Source organism: Balaenoptera acutorostrata, chromosome 9 (assembly GCF_949987535.1).
Source record: "Balaenoptera acutorostrata chromosome 9, mBalAcu1.1, whole genome shotgun sequence".
NCBI lineage: Eukaryota > Metazoa > Chordata > Mammalia > Artiodactyla > Balaenopteridae > Balaenoptera > Balaenoptera acutorostrata.
In genome coordinates this window covers 47,763,377-47,781,130 of record NC_080072.1, presented here as the reverse complement: position 1 = coordinate 47,781,130, position 17,754 = coordinate 47,763,377, and the positions used below count along the sequence as shown (strand labels likewise).

Sequence of the window (17,754 nt, the reverse complement as noted above, 5' to 3'; positions counted from 1 at the left end):
GCATTTAGTAACACATCTCAAATTGCTTTTCAAAAGGCTTCCTTCAATTACACAGCTACTAGCATCACACATTGCATCAGCCTTACCTTATGGTTACCATAGGTATATTATTATGTGAGATCTTTGTAACTGATTGTTTTAATTTTCTTTCTGTGAAGTTTGAACATTTTTCTCTTTCTGAAGAGCAGGTCTCGTCTGTAGGAGCGACAGCTCAGGGCCACGTGGGCTGCGGACTGCCCAAGTGGACTACATCTCCCAAAGTGCTCCAGGGGCGCGCCGACAGGAAGTGGCCGGAGCATCTCCCGCCTCCACGCCGAAGAGAAGAGGTTCTATCCGGGGCCTTGGCGCTTCTCTTTCCTTTCGCGCCGGTTGCCGCTGCGGAGCGCGGCGGGTCCATGTGCGCAGTGAGCGGCGCTATTCCTGGCCCAGTAGTACCCGATCCCCGGGTTTGACTGCGTCCGCCCTGCGATGGACCCCAACACCATTATCGAGGCCCTGCGGGGCACCATGGACCCAGCCCTGCGTGAGGCCGCGGAGCGCCAGCTCAATGAAGTAAGGACGCCGGACTGGCGGCGGCGACGGCGGGCGGGCGGACTGTGGCAGGCCGAGCCCTCCGGGCCTGGCCAGAGGCGGGGACGGCGTCGCTGAGGGGCCCAACTGGAGCCGTGGGGCGGGGACCTGACGGCGAGTGCCACGCCGGGGCCCTCAGGCTGCTGCGGCGGTGGTGGCGGCGGCAGCCAAGGCAGCCTTTGCGTCGGATCCTGAGCTGGGCCTCTGGCTGCGGTCTAGGCATGAAGAGCCGGCTGGGGCGAGGCGGGCGTGACGGGCTGGACACATGGCTGGCTCGGGTGGCCGGCCGCCCTCTGGCTCATTCCCAGCTTGTTCCTCGCGCCCAGGAGGGGGCGAAAGTCACCGGGAGGTTTTTCAGACGTTTCCGGCAGCAGTCTCGCTGGCGCCGGATTCGGAGGGGCTCCTGGGAATGCAGAGCTAGTCCCACTGGGGGCTGTGCCTGTCAGCTTGTCACTTCCCTGGGCTGATCGATGACCTGCACAACTTTCTCCTCTCCGGCTGAGTTGCTAGGGACAGGTTTCAGAGGCGAGCCCCCGCTTCTTAGGCAGGGTGCGGGGAGTGCGGGATACCCATGGGAGTCTGATTCACTGCTCTTCTACTCTGTTAACGCCTCGGTCGGAGAGGCAGCGCGATTTAGTGCAGGGTGTCAGGTGAAGTGCACCCCTCTAGGTAGAGCTGTACCACTAATTTCTTGACTGACCTTGGGCAAGTCTCTTAACCTTTCGACGCTGAGTTTTTCCCATTCATAAAATTAGGCCACAGGGTTTGCTGTGACAGTCAAGGGAGACGATGTAAGACAGAGTGCCTTGAAACGTGTCAAGCTCCATGTCAACTCTGAGTGTTGGTTTCTTTTTTTCCCATATTTTTGGAGGAGACCACCGTTTGGAAAAGAGCCTTATTATGTGGGTATTTTATTGTACTCTTTTCAGTTTCATTCTTTGTTTCTAAATTTCTGTAACTTCTTATATTTTAGTGAGTATTTTAAAGGCTTCTTTAAAGGATCGCTGTCACTTCCTATGCCTTCCTATGAATTTGCCCAGCTTTAGTGAGGTTTAGTGTACTTTTTTTTTTGTACATAAAGAGAAGTCCCTCGTTAAAATAGAAATTCAGTTAGTTTATGCTCTTCTTAGCTGATGGGTAAATTATTTAAAAACATTATTTATATTGACTTCCAGGAGTATTGATAATTGAACATCTTCAGTGTACAATGCTGTTTTAGAGATTCCTGGCCTCAGGGAACTTAAATTTTAAGAAGACCACCCATGGAGTATAGACAAATTAAGTGTAAAATTATTTAAAAATAAAAAGTTAAATCTATTTTATATGTGAATAAGACCATTAGATCTTGCCAAGAATGATGCTGAAATTCTTAGGCTCGAAGACAACCTTAGGAGGAGGATAGATTTCTTTTGGATATAAAATAGTGATTTGAAAGAAATTCCCACCTTGAACCATTACTAAACCATAGAGGGAGTTGTGGATTGCTTTTTATTTTGATTTGTTCTGTGATAGACACAGGTTAAGATGAACATTATTTTGTTGATGATGTGCTAATGCATATATAAACCTAGACACACTAAAAGTTTAGTCATAGTGATTTCTACCATGACTTTGCCCTAAAAGCACATTATTTTGACTAAAATACTTGTATGTTATTATTAATTTTAAAAATTACTATTTGAAAAAATTGGTTCCCTTGTAGAAAAATTGGGTAAGTGATACTTTCTGCAAATTTGAAATTCATTTATTCCTCAAGCAGGTATTGAATGTTCAGTTGTATGTACTAACATCTTGTAGTAGAGACCTGGGGTACGTATTTCACAAGCTAGTTTTTAGAAGATAAATAATCAAAATAGTATTCAAGGCATTTATTACTTAACCCTTAAGCTGCTGTTAGGGTTTTGAAATACTCTGGAGTAGTGAACACTGCTTATCTTTTCTTTCAAAAACAATTTGGTATCTGGCCTGTATTTCTGTGATGGTTAAATGTTTACATTTTGCAAATTTCTTTCTGTCATTACACCTAGATTTTTTAGTAATTTTCCTAAGACAACTTTTCCATTAATTAGAATATTCTCATTTCTAATCTTGATTCCATTTTAATGAAGTGCTTCCATTTGAATAGTTCTTGCTTTGACTTTCTTGTGGCAGAACCTTGATTTAGGAAATAGATCCCAGATAAGTTTTGAAGAAGCTTTACTGTAGTAAGAAGGAGGAAGTGGCATTTTATTTCTGGCAAGCTCTTCTTGCTTTGGATAAAATAGGGTGAACCAATCAGTCCGTGATGTCTCATTCAACTGAAGCTACATTTTGGTTCATTTAGTTACAAGAAAAAGATCATTGCCATTTGAATGGACCTCTTCAGTTAAGTGAAGTAATCACTAACTCTATAAAAATTGTAAATGTTATCCAAGTATTAGAGTGCAGATGGTTTAAAAACAAAACCAGAAGTGCCCTTGTCTCAGAGCGATTGCACTTAACTGTTCCATCTGCTTGGAACTCCTTTTACTCAGTTGTCTCCCAGAAACTTCTATCACTGTTCAACTGTCTCCGTATCCCTGAAGAGTGGCCTGACTACCATGCTCCCTGTCTGCCTTCACTTGTTTATTTTTCTCTGTGTCACTTATTTATCATATGTATTTTACTTATTGTTTCCCCAGTATAATTTTTGAGTTTCATGAGGTCAGGAATTATTGTGTTTTGTTACTGCAACTCTTTGGTTGTTAATGGTAGGCTTTACTGACTTCCTGTTATAATAGAGAACAGTATAGGCTTTAGATGTCTTATAACCACCTCCACTTCAAGGATTTTAAGGGTGCTTTTTTTCTTTTTAAATTTTATTTATTTATTTTGTTTATTTTTAGCTGTGTTGGGTCTTTGTTGCTGCGCTCGGGCTTTCCCTAGTTGTGGAAAACGGGGGCTACTCTTCGTCGCAATGCACGGGCTTCTCATTGCGGTGGCTTCTCTTGCTGCAGAGCACGGGCTCTAGGTGCACGGGCTTCAGTAGTTGTGGCTCGCGGGCTCTAGAGCGCAGGCTCAGTAGTTGTGGCGCACAGGCTTAGTTGCTCCGCGGCATGTGGGATCTTCCCGGACCAGGGCTGGAACCCGTGTCCTCTGCATTGGCAGGTGGATTCTTAATCACTGTGCCACCAGGGAAGTCCCTGTTTATATGTTTTTTATGTTACATATAGATAAAGTTCTGTAAGACTGTTAAAGACCACAGTAAGGACACTTTTTGGCAGATATTTTCAAGATAAATCTGATTTAGTATTCCCCACTTACTCTGTAGTGTGTTATGAATTTTGATTTTTTTTTTTGAACCTCTGCTGTAATTTGGAACCCGTTGTTCTCTCTCATGTCCCAATTTGAAATATGTTTGTATAACAAGCTTTGCCTCAAAGACTGAAGAAAACCATTTTGATTTTTCTTTTTTTTTAACTACTGAAGATTTCTGCACTAGCTGTGGGGTGTTAAAATTACTTAACCTCTAACCATCATTTTCCTTATGTTAGTATGGTATGTCATTGTGTTGTGTGGGTTGAGTGAGATGATGAATGTAAAAATTTTAGGAAAGTGTTTGGCACCTACTAAGTTCTCTCCAGATTATTTGAATTACTGTTTAAGTGCCAATTGATTAACCAATCCGACATGCAATACGTTTCATTTCTGATCTCAGTCTACTAACTTTGTAGTTGTTCATCTCAGTGGCAGATGATCAGCACTGATGGAGAAAGAACACAAGTACATATTATTTGGACACCGAGCTCACTAGTAGATAGAATTATTGCAGCATGAAAATTGGCACTCTTACAAGCACAGTGCCTGCCATATTATAGGCTCTCTATAGTAAATGTTTGTTGAGTGCAAAGAGAAATAAGAACTTGAATAATAGAAATTTTTTTTTGTTTCTCTTTTTTAATATGTTTATTTATTTATTTATTTTTGGCTGAGTTGGGTCTTTGTTGCTGCGTGCAGGCTTTCTCTAGTTGTGGTGAGCGGGGGCTACTTTTCGTTGCGGTGTGCAGGCTTCTCAGTGCAGTGGCTTCTCTTGTTGCGGAGCACGGGCTCTAGGCGCTCGGCCTTCAGTAGTTGTGGCTCGTGGGCTCTAGAGCGCAGGCTCAGTAGTTGTGGCACACGGGCTTAGTTGCTCCGCGGCATGTGGGATCCTCCCGGACCTGGGCTCGAACCCGTGTCCCCAGCATTGGCAGGCGGATTCTTAACCACTGCGCCACCAAGGAAGCCCTTGAATAATGTTAAGAATGTTAATACTCATCTTTGAATTGTTAAAGTAGGTTTGTGTTACAGACATCTGTCACTTCTCATTTAAATTCTATACTATATATTCTAGTATATCTAGAAGTGCAATTTTAAAAAATTTGTTTAGCTAATCTAAAATATGTGCACTTGGTATTCATTCAACATTGTTTCTTATATTCCAGACTATTTGCTCTTGAATACAAAGACTGTCCTTTCCTATCTGTACGTGCGCGCGAGCACACACACTCAGAAATACTTGTTTTTTTCATTTTTAAGATAAAGAAAATAATGTCTGGAGGTTTTTGGCAGATTATTATAAAAGAGAACAATATCGCTGCTTTCTTCCTGCTTTAGCTGCCAGTGTTCTTCAGTGGAAACCTTTCTATATGCAAACCTTTACTCATGCTGCTCACCCCTCCTGTTAACCTCTTATCTCCTAAAACTGAAATTTTTCCTAACCATAAATCTCATTTAAATCTCTTTTAAACCCTCAGTTCCTAAGCTTAATTGCTGTAAAATGCTTATGTAAGCAGAAATGCTGCTTTTTCACGTGCTTTATGTGAAAAAAAGTAAGAGGACATAGCTTTGATAAGTTTCTTGATATTTTGTGTTTATCTTTAAAATTCACGAACTACCTAAGTCACATCTGCTGTCTTCACAGATGGTTACCGTTACAACTGAAAGTGATATATTTATTTATAAATGGTTAATTTGATTTTATTTTATTAAAGGCTTATGAAATGTTTAATCAATGAAAATCTTAGGTCTGGAAAAGTGCAAAATGACGGCACGTTTATAGGACAATTTAGCGAGTCTAGAAATTCAGCAAATATTTATGAGGTTATGGTGTATATTTTTGGAAGGTAGAATGGTTTGTAGTTTGAGCAGGTTAACATTCTTTAATTAGGAATATCATGAAGTAGATCCTGTTGTGAATTTTGGAGAGGGAAAGTTCCTGGATTCTTGGACTGTTAGACAGGAAGTTATTCAGTGACAGAACATGTTAAAGATCTGAAAGAAAGATAATACCATATTAATATTTGTAAGAAAACAATTTTCTTTTTCAGAAATAGATGCATGCATTATTTATTGTTTCTGTCAGTGGCACGTTAACGATGAGCTTGATTTAAAGTGGGAGCTTTTTTTTTGGTCGCTATTTATAATTTATAATTAATTTATAATTAAGAAGTTTTTTAAAAACTCCTTAGTTGGAAAGCATTACCGCAATTTAATGAAAGGCAGGAGGACACAGTGAAGAGCCTCAGCCTGGTCCCGGTTTTACCACTACACCGCCTTAACCTCACTACGCCTCATATTTCGTGTAGGTAAAATAGATACAGTATTTGCCTTTGTCAACTTCTTTAGTAAAGCAGAGAGGGTAGAAATTCCTTGGTTCTTGAAATTACCTGGTTGTATTCATTTTATGTAAACTCTGATGTCATAGTGCCCTTAAGCGCCTCTCCTCCTTATAAATGATGTAAAGTACAGTAACTAATTGAAGGTCTGTTTGGTTACATTACAAAATGGCGAGAATTAATAAAAAGTTACCTCTTAAAGAGTAAGCTTTAAAGATATTGACATTAGGTGATTACATTGGAAAATGTGGGTCTAGAAGGGAAATTGGTATTGGAGAAAGCATGACTACAGTCTGTCTGGTTCGAGGAGCTGGAAACACCAAGGAGAAAATGTCTAGTAGGCAATTGGGAATGTGGCACTGAAGTTTAGGAGAGAAAGCAGTAATGGAAAAGTGATTTTTCTTCTGCAGGTGAATTGAGAGGAAAGGAGTGTGATCCAGAGGTGTGGGGTGGACTGGAGGGCTGCATACCCTTTGGGCCATGCCCATTTTGGGGACATTGAGAAACATAGGGAAAAGGAGATGGAAAATTGTGCAGAAAAGCCAAAGGGTGCCAAGAAAAGGAATTTCAAGTAAGAGGATTGGTTGTAGGTATAGTTTCCTTTTTCCTTAAATGAATTTCATAAATTTTCTACCAGTGAACATGAATTCCTTTTGTAATAAGTTAAAAAGCTATTAGAAAAAGAGGGTTGTTGGTATTTCTAAATGAGGGAAGTTAAAGCAAAATGAGTTTGGTGGGGGCAGGGGAGGGGAGCTTTAAAAATATTGGCAACCTTGGGGAAAACAATTTCTGATTACAGGGTTAGTGAGTGAAATGCTAGTAAGGGGGTAGGAATAAGTTTGTAGGTTAAAAAGGTAGTAGGGTCAGGGGAAATTTGTTTATGTGATATGTATGCCTTTCATTTATTTTTTTCTTTTGTAGTTTGACTTATTTTGGGGAGTAAGGGGAGCTACCTGTGGAGTAGAAGTTTTTCAGGCTTATTATTACCTGTTGTAATAATAGTTTTCTACTTGTAATGTTTTAATAGTCATCTATCCTAGAATTACATTCTTCATACTGCTTCAGGACCTTATTCTTCCTGCAGCATAGATCTGATCATGTAAAAACTTTCAAAAAAAGTTCACACTTAATGGATCTTGATGTGGTCATAATATACCTATTCATTTTTTTAAAAATAATTTTTATAGATTTATTTATTTTTATTTATTTATTTTTGGCTGCATTGGGTCTCTGTTGTTGCTCGCAGGCTTTCTTTAGTTGTGGCGAACGGGGGCTGCTCTTTGTTGCGGTGCGCGGGCTTCTCATTGCAGTGGCTTCTCTTGTTGCCGAGCATGGGCTCTAGGCGCACGGGCTTCAGTAGTTGTGGCTCACAGGCTCAGTAGTTGTGGCTCGTGAGCTCTAGAGCACAGGCTCAGTAGTTGTGGCGCACGGGCTTAGTTGCTCCGTGACATGTGGATCTTCCCAGACCAGGGCTAGAACCCATGTCCCCTGCATTGGCAAGTGGATTCTTTTTTTTTTTTTTTAATTTTTTATTTATTTATTTATTTATTTATTTATTTATTTATTTATTTATTTTTGGCTGTGCTGGGTCTTCGGTTCGTGCGAGGGCTTTCTCTAGTTGCGGCAAGTGGGGGCCACTCTTCATCGCGGTGCGGGGACCGCTCTTCATCGCGGTGCGCGGGCCTCTCACCATCGCGGCCCCTCCCGCTGCGGGGCACAGGCTCCAGACGCGCAGGCTCAGCAGCTGTGGCTCACGGGCCCAGCCGCTCCGCGGCATGTGGGATCTTCCCAGACCAGGGCTCGAACCCGTGTCTCCTGCATTAGCAGGCAGATTCTCAACCACTGCGCCACCAGGGAAGCCCTGGCAAGTGGATTCTTAAGCACTGCGCCACCAGGGAAGTCCCTACCCATTCATTTTTGTATTTCACTGTTCTCTTTCATTCTTCTAGTAATCTCTTTAACATAACCCATACTTCTTTTCCTTTTAAAAATCCTTTTTCTCTATCTCTGGGGGTTTAAATCCTTTAGGGTCTAACTAAAAAACTTACCTGTCAGTCTAATTAGAATTAATCTCCCAACCTACTTTATAGTGGTGATCTTTTATCTCTGCAGTATCTGGCACGTTGGAAGTACTAGTAAGTGGCGTGGAGTTAAAGGAGATGGAGATGGAGTTGGGGCTCTTAAGGAATTTTGATGAGGTGGGTTAAGGATGAATGTTGAATTATTTGGCATGATGACAGATCATGAGAAGGTAAGAAGTTGTCTAGAAAGGTAGTTTTGTGTTATGGTGAGCAGCTTTTAAACCTGAGTATTAGCAGTTTTAGCTCTACTTAATGATATATAATGACCCATTTGTTGCTTCATTTCTCCTGGTTCTCTGACTGCTAGAAGCCAGGAGCTTGAGGAGGGGCCTATAATTAGTGTCAGCATCCATAAGTTACATTTATACTTTGACTCATAAAAGATTTATTGTAGCATTTTCTCAAGCCTAATCAGTGTTTGCCAAACTTTGTGATAAAAATTGATGCTAGTGATATTTTTACTTAAATTTATTTTTTATAGTGTAAAGCATGAAGACCTTTAAAATTTATGATAGTTAATAAATATAGTAATAGTTAACCTGTGATAGGAATTCTTGTAAATATGTGATAGTTTGCTATATCCAAGAATGCCGGAAAGTTGTTAGAGATTACCCAGTGCTTGAAAGAGTTTTTTCCTAACTTGTATAGTTAATGTATATCTTTATTTGTCCTGTGTTTTATAATTGTACAGATCCGTGGGTTTTTTCCCCCATTTTTAAACTTTATTGGGGTATAATTTACATATCGTAAACTTTACCTGTTTTAAGTGAAATCAGTTATTTTTGGTAGATAATACTATTACCACAATCCAGTTCTGGAACATTTCCATTATTCCAGTAAGATGCCTCTTTCCAGTTTGTAGTTAATCCCCATCCCAGTCTTAAGTGATTACGAACCTACTTTGTCTCAATTTTCTTGAGAACCTGATTTTTAATATTTAGTACTAATTTAAGTCCATTTGTTACCTTCTTTGGGAGAATACAAGGCTTCCTGCATTAGGGATTTCAGCTGGATCGAGCCAGTAGATAGATGTCCCAGGTTGAGATTGCTTGTGCTGTTCCTGCTGACAGAAATATCCTTTCTTTCTTACCCTTAGTCTAGCTCTGTTGTCTGAAAGTAACTTTTTTTTTTTTTTTTTTTTTTGGTCAGTTGTACTTTTTGGATTTATGCTGGTTTGTTTTTGAAGGCATTCAAAGTGACCTAAAATAATAGGGTAATAAACTAAGTGCTTGTTTTCAATGTTTAGTTTTGTTGATTTTTTAAAATAAATTTATTGATTTTAGCCACTTTAGTATCCAGTTCAGTGATTTTTAGTGTATTCACAGTTATGCATCCATCACCACAAACTTTAGGGCATTTTTATCACCCCTAAAAGAAACCCCATACCATTAAGTGGTTACTCCTAATTCCACCCTACGCCTCCAGTCCTAGGCTACTTTTTGCTCATAGATTTGCCTATTCTGGACATTTGATATATATGAAATCATACCATCTGTAGTCTTTTGTGACTGGCTTCTTTCACACAGCATAATGTTTTTAAGGTTGATACATGTTGTACCATGTGTCAGTACTTCATTCTTTTTATTACTGAATAACGTTACATGAATGTATGGATATGCCACATTTTGCTTATCCATTCATCAGTTGATGGGCATCTGGGTTGTTTCCACTTTTTTATGAATAATGCTGTGAATGTTCAAGTAAAAGTAGTATTGTTGGCTTTTTCTTTTAATTGAGGGATAATTTACATATACCACAAAGCTCAAAAATATGTACAGCTCAGTCAGCTTTTACCTAGGTACCACCATCTAGATTAAGATAGACAGATAGATAGGTAGGTAGGTAGATAGATAAGATAGATAGATAAAACATTTCCATTGGCCTAGAATTTTCTCTTAAGACTTGTCTTCAGGTTACCATTATTCTGACTTCTGTTAACTATAGCTTGGATTTGCCTGTCGTTAAACTTCACACTAATAGAATCACAGAGTATGTGATATAGTCTGGCTTCTTTCTCAACATATTTTTGAGATCTGTATTATTGCTTGATTCCGTAGGTTGGTTTTATTTTTTAAATTTATTGTATAGTATTTCATTGTATGAATTGTACCACAGTTTGTTTATACATTCACTTGTTAATGGACAGGTATTATTGTGAACATAAGCACTTATTTCTCTTGGATATATAAGGGGGAAATTGCTAGGTTGTAAGATAGGTGCATGTCAGATACTGCCAGTTTTCCAAAATAGTTGTACCGTTTTATACGTCTACCAGCACTGTGTTCCATTTTTTTTCCCATCTTGACCAGTGCTTTGGTGTATTGCATATATTGTTTTGTGGTAGGATTGTTTTGTCCACTTGTACTAATTCTTTGTGTGTGTGTGTGTGTGTGTGTGTGTGTGTGTGTGTGTTTCCACACTGCGCGGCTTGTGGGATCTCAGTTCCCCGACCAGGGATTGAACTTGGGCCATGGTAGTGAAAGCCCAGAATCCTAACCACTAGGCCACCAGGGAACTCCCCATTTGTTATGTCTTGATATTTGCCAAAATACTTCCCATGTTTATTCCTTAGAGTTATCCTGTGAAGTAGATTTTGTTATACTAACTTGGTAATTAAGAGTTAGATTTGCTGAATCAAACTTGCTCAAGAATTAAAAATGTAGGAAGTGACATCACTTATGTTTGTAACTGTCTGATTCTAGCAGTTCATTCCAGGAGTTCACAATTTGATGCAGGAGACAAGATATCTACTGTAATATTAATGGCCTAAAAAGTGCCATAGTAGTGGTCTTTGTGGGCTCATCGGTCTAAAAATATAAATACGTTTTTTCACTCTGCACAGCCCCTAGGTGATCAGAACTGCTTCCAAAGCGTCTTTTTGTTGATTCATTGTTATTCTTTCAATAAATTTGTTGAGTATTTTGAATGTCAAACATATGAGGAACAGGGTATACAGTAAAGTCCTTACTCTCAGTGGAGCTTAAAGTTTAATAGGAGAGGCAGACATAAAACCAGCTACAAATATAATAATTACAAATATGTAATAAGTATTATGAAGTAAAAAAACCTTGGAGCTTATGAGAGTAATAGGGAGCCCTGCTTAGCCCTAGTGTGATCAGTGAGGAAATGCTTTTCTAAGGAAATGTTTAAACTGAGACCCAAAGAATGCAAAGCTGTGGACCATTTAACTCTGGTGGCGCATTGGAGAGAAGTGTTGTAGGTAGAAAGTCACAGCATGTACAAAGACTCTGCAATGGGGTAATGTGTATTGTTGAAAGGACCTAAAGAAGGCTGCTAAGGTGGGGCAGTGGGGAGTGAAAAGGTTTCTTTATTATTTATTTATTTATGGCTGCATTGGGTCTTCGTTGCTGTGCAAGGGCTTCTCATTGCAGTGGTTTCTCTTGTTGTGGAGCACAGGCTCTAGGCGTGCGGGCTTCAGTAGTTGTGTCTTGCGGGCTCTAGAGTGCAGGCTCAGTAGTTGTGGCGCATGGGCTTAGTTGCTCTGTGGCATGTGGGATCTTCCTGGACCCGAGCTCGAACCCGTGTCCCCTGCATTGGCAGGCGGATTGTTTTTTTTTTTTTTTTTTAATTAATTAATTAATTAATTTATTATTTTTGGCTGTGTTAGGTCTTCGTTTCTGTGCGAGGGCTTTCTCTAGTTGCGGCGAGCGGGGGCCACTCTTCATCGCAGTGCGCGGGCCTCTCACTATCGCGGCCTCTCCTGTTGCGGAGCACAGGCTCCAGACGCATAGGCTCAGTAGTTGTGGCTCACGGGCCCAGTTGCTCCGCGGCATGTGGGATCTTCCCAGACCAGGGCTCGAACCCGTGTCCCCTGCATTGGCAGGCGGATTCTTAACCACTGCGCCACCAGGGAAGCCCCGAGAAGGTTTCTTTAAATGAGGCTGAAGATATAGGCAGGAGCAAGATAACACAGGGCCTTTTAGGCTTTAGGAGATAGAGTAGAAACTGTTAAAAGGTTTGGTTAAAGGGGATTAGTTTACAATTTTAAAGATTATTGGCTGCTAAATAGAGAATGGTTGGGAGGGCAGATGGTTGCATTAAGAGAAATGATAGTCACTTGGACTATGTTGGTGTTAATGGGAATGGAGAAAGTGGATATAATAATTATACAAGCGTTTTGTATATAGAATTGATAGGGCCTGATATATTGTATTGGGGTAAAAAAGAGGCAAGTATTAAAGATGACATTCAGTTTTCAGACATGAATAACTGAGGATAGGGATGACAAGGGTTGGGAGAGGTGGTACAAGGAAGTAGAGTCACAGCTTTTAGGGAAAAAAATGATTTGAACATAGTAAGTCTGAGAATCCTGTGAGACAATGAAGGTAGGGATGTTAAATAGGTCTGTCAGAGTGTCCTGGACTGGAAATGACATATTTGATTTATAGATAGTATTTAAAGACAGGAGTTGGATGAAATCAGCTAGGGAGCAGAAAAGATGGCCTGTGACTGAGTTCTTGCACCATGTTCTAGCATTTGTACATAGAATGAGAAACAAGCAAAGGAGCCTGAGAAGGTACCAGAAAGAGTGGTGTATGAACTATGTAGGTGGAAGGGTGTTTCAAGAAAGTGATAATGGTTAACTGTGTTCAGATTTATTTGGAGTACTGGAAAGGGTAAATTCCTCCCCTTCATCTAACTGCTCCTGTCCAGGTCTTAAATTTAAGCATTACTTCTAGGTTAGGAGGTTCTACTTTTGATTCTTCCATAGTGTTTTCTGTTTCTTCCATTATACTTTATGGCAGTTACCTGTTTGATTGTCTTGTTTTCCTTCACTGTTAAGTTTCCATGAGGTCATGGAGACTCATTGTCTTGTTCAACCTTGTATTTTCAGCTCCTCGCATAGTGTTTTGCACCAAGAACACCTAAGTAAATAATTTTTGGAGTGACTGAATGAGCAGAGTATCACTCTGGGTCTAATGTGAAAGACATTTTTTTATATCCAAAGGGAAATTTTTCTGTTTCTAAGAATGTGTTTATAGAATGCATGAGAGAGTAGCATTGACATATATACACTACCAAATGTAAAATGGATGGCTAGTGGGAAGCTGCTGAGTAGCACAGGGAGATCAACTCGATGCTTTGTGATGACCTAGAGGGATGGGATAGGGAGGGTGGGAGGCAGGCTTAAGAGGGAGGAGGGGATATGGCGATGTATGTATACATATAGCTGATTCACTTTGTTGGACAACAGAAACTAATACAACATTGTAAAGCATTTATACTCCAATAAAGATATGAAAAAAAAATCTGTAAGGAAGAAACTAAAATAAAAATCACTAGTGTCCATGTGAACATGTGCAGAAAAATACTAAAACTGGGGCTGGAAGGAGGAGATAACATTATAGGAAGTGGTTATATTGGGAGAGAGGGAATGAGAACACATACAAGAAGAGATTTCAGTTTTTTTTTTTTTTTTTTTTAAGAGGTTGGCAATGAACATGCAATTAGATGCTTAATTGCCTTTTTTTTTTTTTTTTTTTTAATTTATTTTATTTTTGGCTGTGTTGGGTCTTCGGTTCGTGCGAGGGCTTTCTCCAGTTGCGGCAAGCGGGGGCCACTCTTCATTGCGGTGCGGGGACCGCTCTTCATCGCGGTGCGCGGGCCTTTCACTATCGCGGCCCCTCCCGTTGCGGGGCACAGGCTCCAGACGCGCAGGCTCAGTAGCTGTGGCTCACGGGCCCAGCTGTTCCGTGGCATGTGGGATCTTCCCAGACCAGGGCTCGAACCCGTGTCCCCTGCATTAGCAGGCAGATTCTCAACCACTGCGCCACCAGGGAAGCCCGAGATTTCAGTTTTTTATTAATAAAAGCAAATATGACAAATTTAGGAATTATTAAGTAACTTTTGTACTGTTAATGAAAGTAACCCAGGATCATAGCATAAAATTTGGATAATAGAAAATAACGTATAGAATAGTTCCTCTATAATCTTACCATCCCAGATACAACTTATTAGCATTTTTGGTGTGTTTCCTTGTTTTCTGTATATGTTGCATTGTATATTCATGTAAATATATTTGCGAAATTATTGTATAGTTTGTATCCTACTTTTATTGTATGTTCAAAGCTCTTCATTTAAATTTCCTATTGAAATGTGCATACAGAAAAGTGATCGTGAGGATACAGTTGATTAATTTTCACAAACTGGATACACTTTTATAAAACAGCCGTATTAAGAAATAAAACGTTGGGCTTCCCTGGCGGCGCAGTGGTTAAGAATCCACCTGCCAACACAGGGGACGTGATGAGTTCGAGCCCTGGTCTGGGAAGATCCCACATGCCTCGGAGCAACTAAGCCTGTGCACCACAACTACTGAGCCTGTGCTCTAGAGCCCGTGCTCCGCAACAAGAGAAGCCACCGCAATGAGAAGCCCACGCACCGCAACGCAGAGTAGCCCCCGCTTGCCACAACTAGAGAAAGCCCGCGCGCAGCAACAAAGACCCAACGCAGCCAAAAAATAATAATAATAAATAAAATTAATAAATAAATAATTTTTTTTAAAAAAGAAATGTTATTAGCACCTTGGAAACCGCCCCTCAGGCTGTTAATGTTTACTCGTTTAATTTTTGTTTAGCCACTTAATAGAATGTCTCTGGAGAAATTATTACTGAATTGAGGAAATAGGTATCACATAAGACACTGTTTTTTTTGTTTGTTTTTTTGTTTTTTTTTTAATTTATTTATTTATGGCTGTGTTGGGTCTTCATTTCGGTGCGAGAGCTTTCTCTAGTTGTGGCAAGCGGGGGCCACTCTTCATCGCAGTGCGCGGGCCTCTCACTATCGCGGCCTCTCTTGTTGCGGAGCACAGGCTCCAGACGCGCAGGCTCAGTAGTTGTGGCTCACGGGCCCAGTTGCTCCGCGGCATGTGGGATCCTCCCAGACCAGGGCTCGAACCCATGTCCCCTGCATTGGCAGGCAGATTGTCAACCACTGCGCCACCAGGGAAGCCCAAGACACTGTTTTTGAGCTGCTGCCACCAGTGTAGGTTAGAAGTGCAATGGTACACAGGCAAATGCAAACATACAAAAGTTTTAGGAGTTAGGTTACTGAATTTTTTGAGTTCCTTATACGTGAGTGATAGGAAATAAGGCTGGAATCAACTTGTGGAGGAGAGCCTTTTGTGCCAGCCAAGCAGTGAAATAGAGTACTGAGAATATTTATTTGCAGAAATTTAAAATGTATTTTTTTATTTGTAGGCACACAAGTCTCTGAATTTTGTTTCAACACTGCTTCAGATTACTATGTCGGAACAACTGGATTTACCTGTGAGACAGGCAGGCAAGTTTCCTGAATTATTTTCTTGGATGTATGTAAATAATATCATTTCAAAGGTTCGTAGTTGAATAGCAGAAGTATCTTGGGAAGGCCCTTCAGTGATTTTCTTCACTGAAAATTGGTTTGCTCCTATGTGTTTACTATAAACTGCCACAAGTGCCTTGATATCTGGTGGCAGAGTTTAAAGGAATGTGATATTTCACTGAATTAAAAAAGAAGCTGGAAGGAGAAATTGATGGGATTTATTGAAAGAGTCTCCATATTCCCTGTTTTCTTCCATGATGGATGATTCTAAGATACAAACCTCCAGCTGTTTGCTTTTACTATTTTATTTTAACCATTTAAAAGGTACTGTTTCTTAGTTCCAGTTTCAACAAAATATTGAGTAATTCCCTCAGTATCAGAGTCTATGAAAATGTGGCATACTGCTCCTGATATCATCTGTTAGTCTGCAAAATAATGGAATTCACATCTTTAATGCTTGTTGTTTAATTTATTTGCAGATGTATTTCTTATAGGAAATATAAAGTGCCAATAACCTTACTATTCTAGAAAAACCAGTTATATTCTGAGGTTATTTCTTTCTGTTCTTTCTCCCTACACCAGTTTTGTTAAAAAAATTTTTTTTGCTTACTTTAATGTATAGTAAGCACATCCCTTTTCTCTACATAGTGTTAATCTTAAAATTTATGTTTTAATGGCTAAATAATTTACAATAATGTGCCATATGCAGTGAACCATTTCTCAGTTGTTGGAATTTAATCTCAGGTCTGTTTGATTAACAATTGTATTCCCAGTGCCTAAGGTATTGCCTGACACACTGCAGGTACTCAGTAAATGAATGAATGAATGTAAGTTGTTTATGATTTTTTTAAATTGGTATATAAGTAGCACAAAAATGGGACATTTTTTGTGCCTATAAAATACAGTAATTTTGCTGGACCCTGGTCAGCAGTAAATCTTTAAAAAAATTTTCTAGTTAAATAGGAAAAGGTCGCTTTGTTTATTTTAACTGTCAGTTCTTTTTTACTAATGAAGTTAACATTTTCCCATTTATTTTTTTAGATAAGAATCTTTGCCTTTAAATCTCAAAATTTTACTAAGATGTTGAAAGCATTTGGCATTTAGGAGGGACCTTAACACATTAGAAACTTGATTATGTGTATTAGCAAAATTAAATTCTACTAGAAAGTTGTTTATTAGTATGTACAAAACCAGAAGCAACCAAACTATGAAATTGGTCCTAATTTTCAAAATATAATAATTACTTTAAAATTTATTACATTCTTGTAATAATTGAATGATATTTTGTAGTACATGGTATATGGTGGTTTCATCTGCTAGACTTTGAAAGATGCATTCATTCTGTCTTTGTAGTAGAACTCAAGCATTCTGGATGGAGTAGACTGTGAATCATGAGGTTCTTTCAGTGCAGTTCTCACTTGTTTATGTGTTTTGTTCAAGCAAACTCTTTAAAATACTGAATCAAAAGTGTACAAATAAGTATATATATTCAATTCCTTTGTGCATTATGATGGAAAGAAATACTCAGAGGTTATATCTGGAAGACATAGGGGCTATATCAAGTCTTAATTTTTATCTTTGTTCTGTTTTGGAACTAAAGAATAAAATAGTATTAATCTGAAATATGTCAGTCCCACATGCTGAGTCAGTGTTCTTGACTGTAGATGTGGTTTATCTTAAAGCTTTTGTTGAAGGATATTTTAATATGTAGTTGTAATCTTTTTTGAAATGCTGTAAGATGGGGTATTATTTTAATTTCCAAGGTAAACCAAAGTAGAGTATAAAAATCATAGTTGTATCAGTTATCCTTGTTGGAATAGGTACAAGACTCTAGGTAAGTGTTAATTACTAATCAGAGAAGAATCAGTGTTTTGCAGAATTTAGAAATTAATTTTGAATAATTTCCCTTTCCTATACATTCTGTACATTTGTGTTTAAGGATTCTCTTTCTCTCTCATTTGGGTGGAGGGGTCCGGATAAAAAGCATTATTACCAAGCTAGTTCAGTTAGAGTTAACTAGCAATGTGTAGGCTAGCAGTGTGATAACTGACAGAAGGAACTAGCAGTGTGCAAGGTGGCAGTATGATAACTGACAGAAGGTAGTAATCTGTAATTTTTGAACAGAGCAAATTCTCCCATAAAATAACACGAATTTGAATTGGTGTGAT

General features: G+C 39.4%; 1 protein-coding gene across 3 annotated transcripts in view; it reads left to right on the top strand.

The window, feature by feature from the left end:
* The first annotated feature begins 309 nt into the window (after positions 1-309).
* IPO7 (importin 7) overlaps positions 310-17,754 on the top strand; it is a 47,252-nt gene continuing 29,807 nt past the window's right edge. The window contains exons 1-3 of one of the 3 annotated variants that reach the window (XM_057552331.1): positions 310-552; positions 1,326-1,472; positions 15,484-15,565. In XM_057552331.1, coding sequence (XP_057408314.1) covers positions 469-552; positions 1,326-1,472; positions 15,484-15,565 — 313 coding nt within the window. In that variant the 5' untranslated portion in view covers positions 310-468. The remainder of the gene's footprint in view (positions 553-1,325; positions 1,473-15,483; positions 15,566-17,754) is intronic. The other 2 variants (XM_057552330.1, XM_007172791.2) reach the window with 2 other exon arrangements.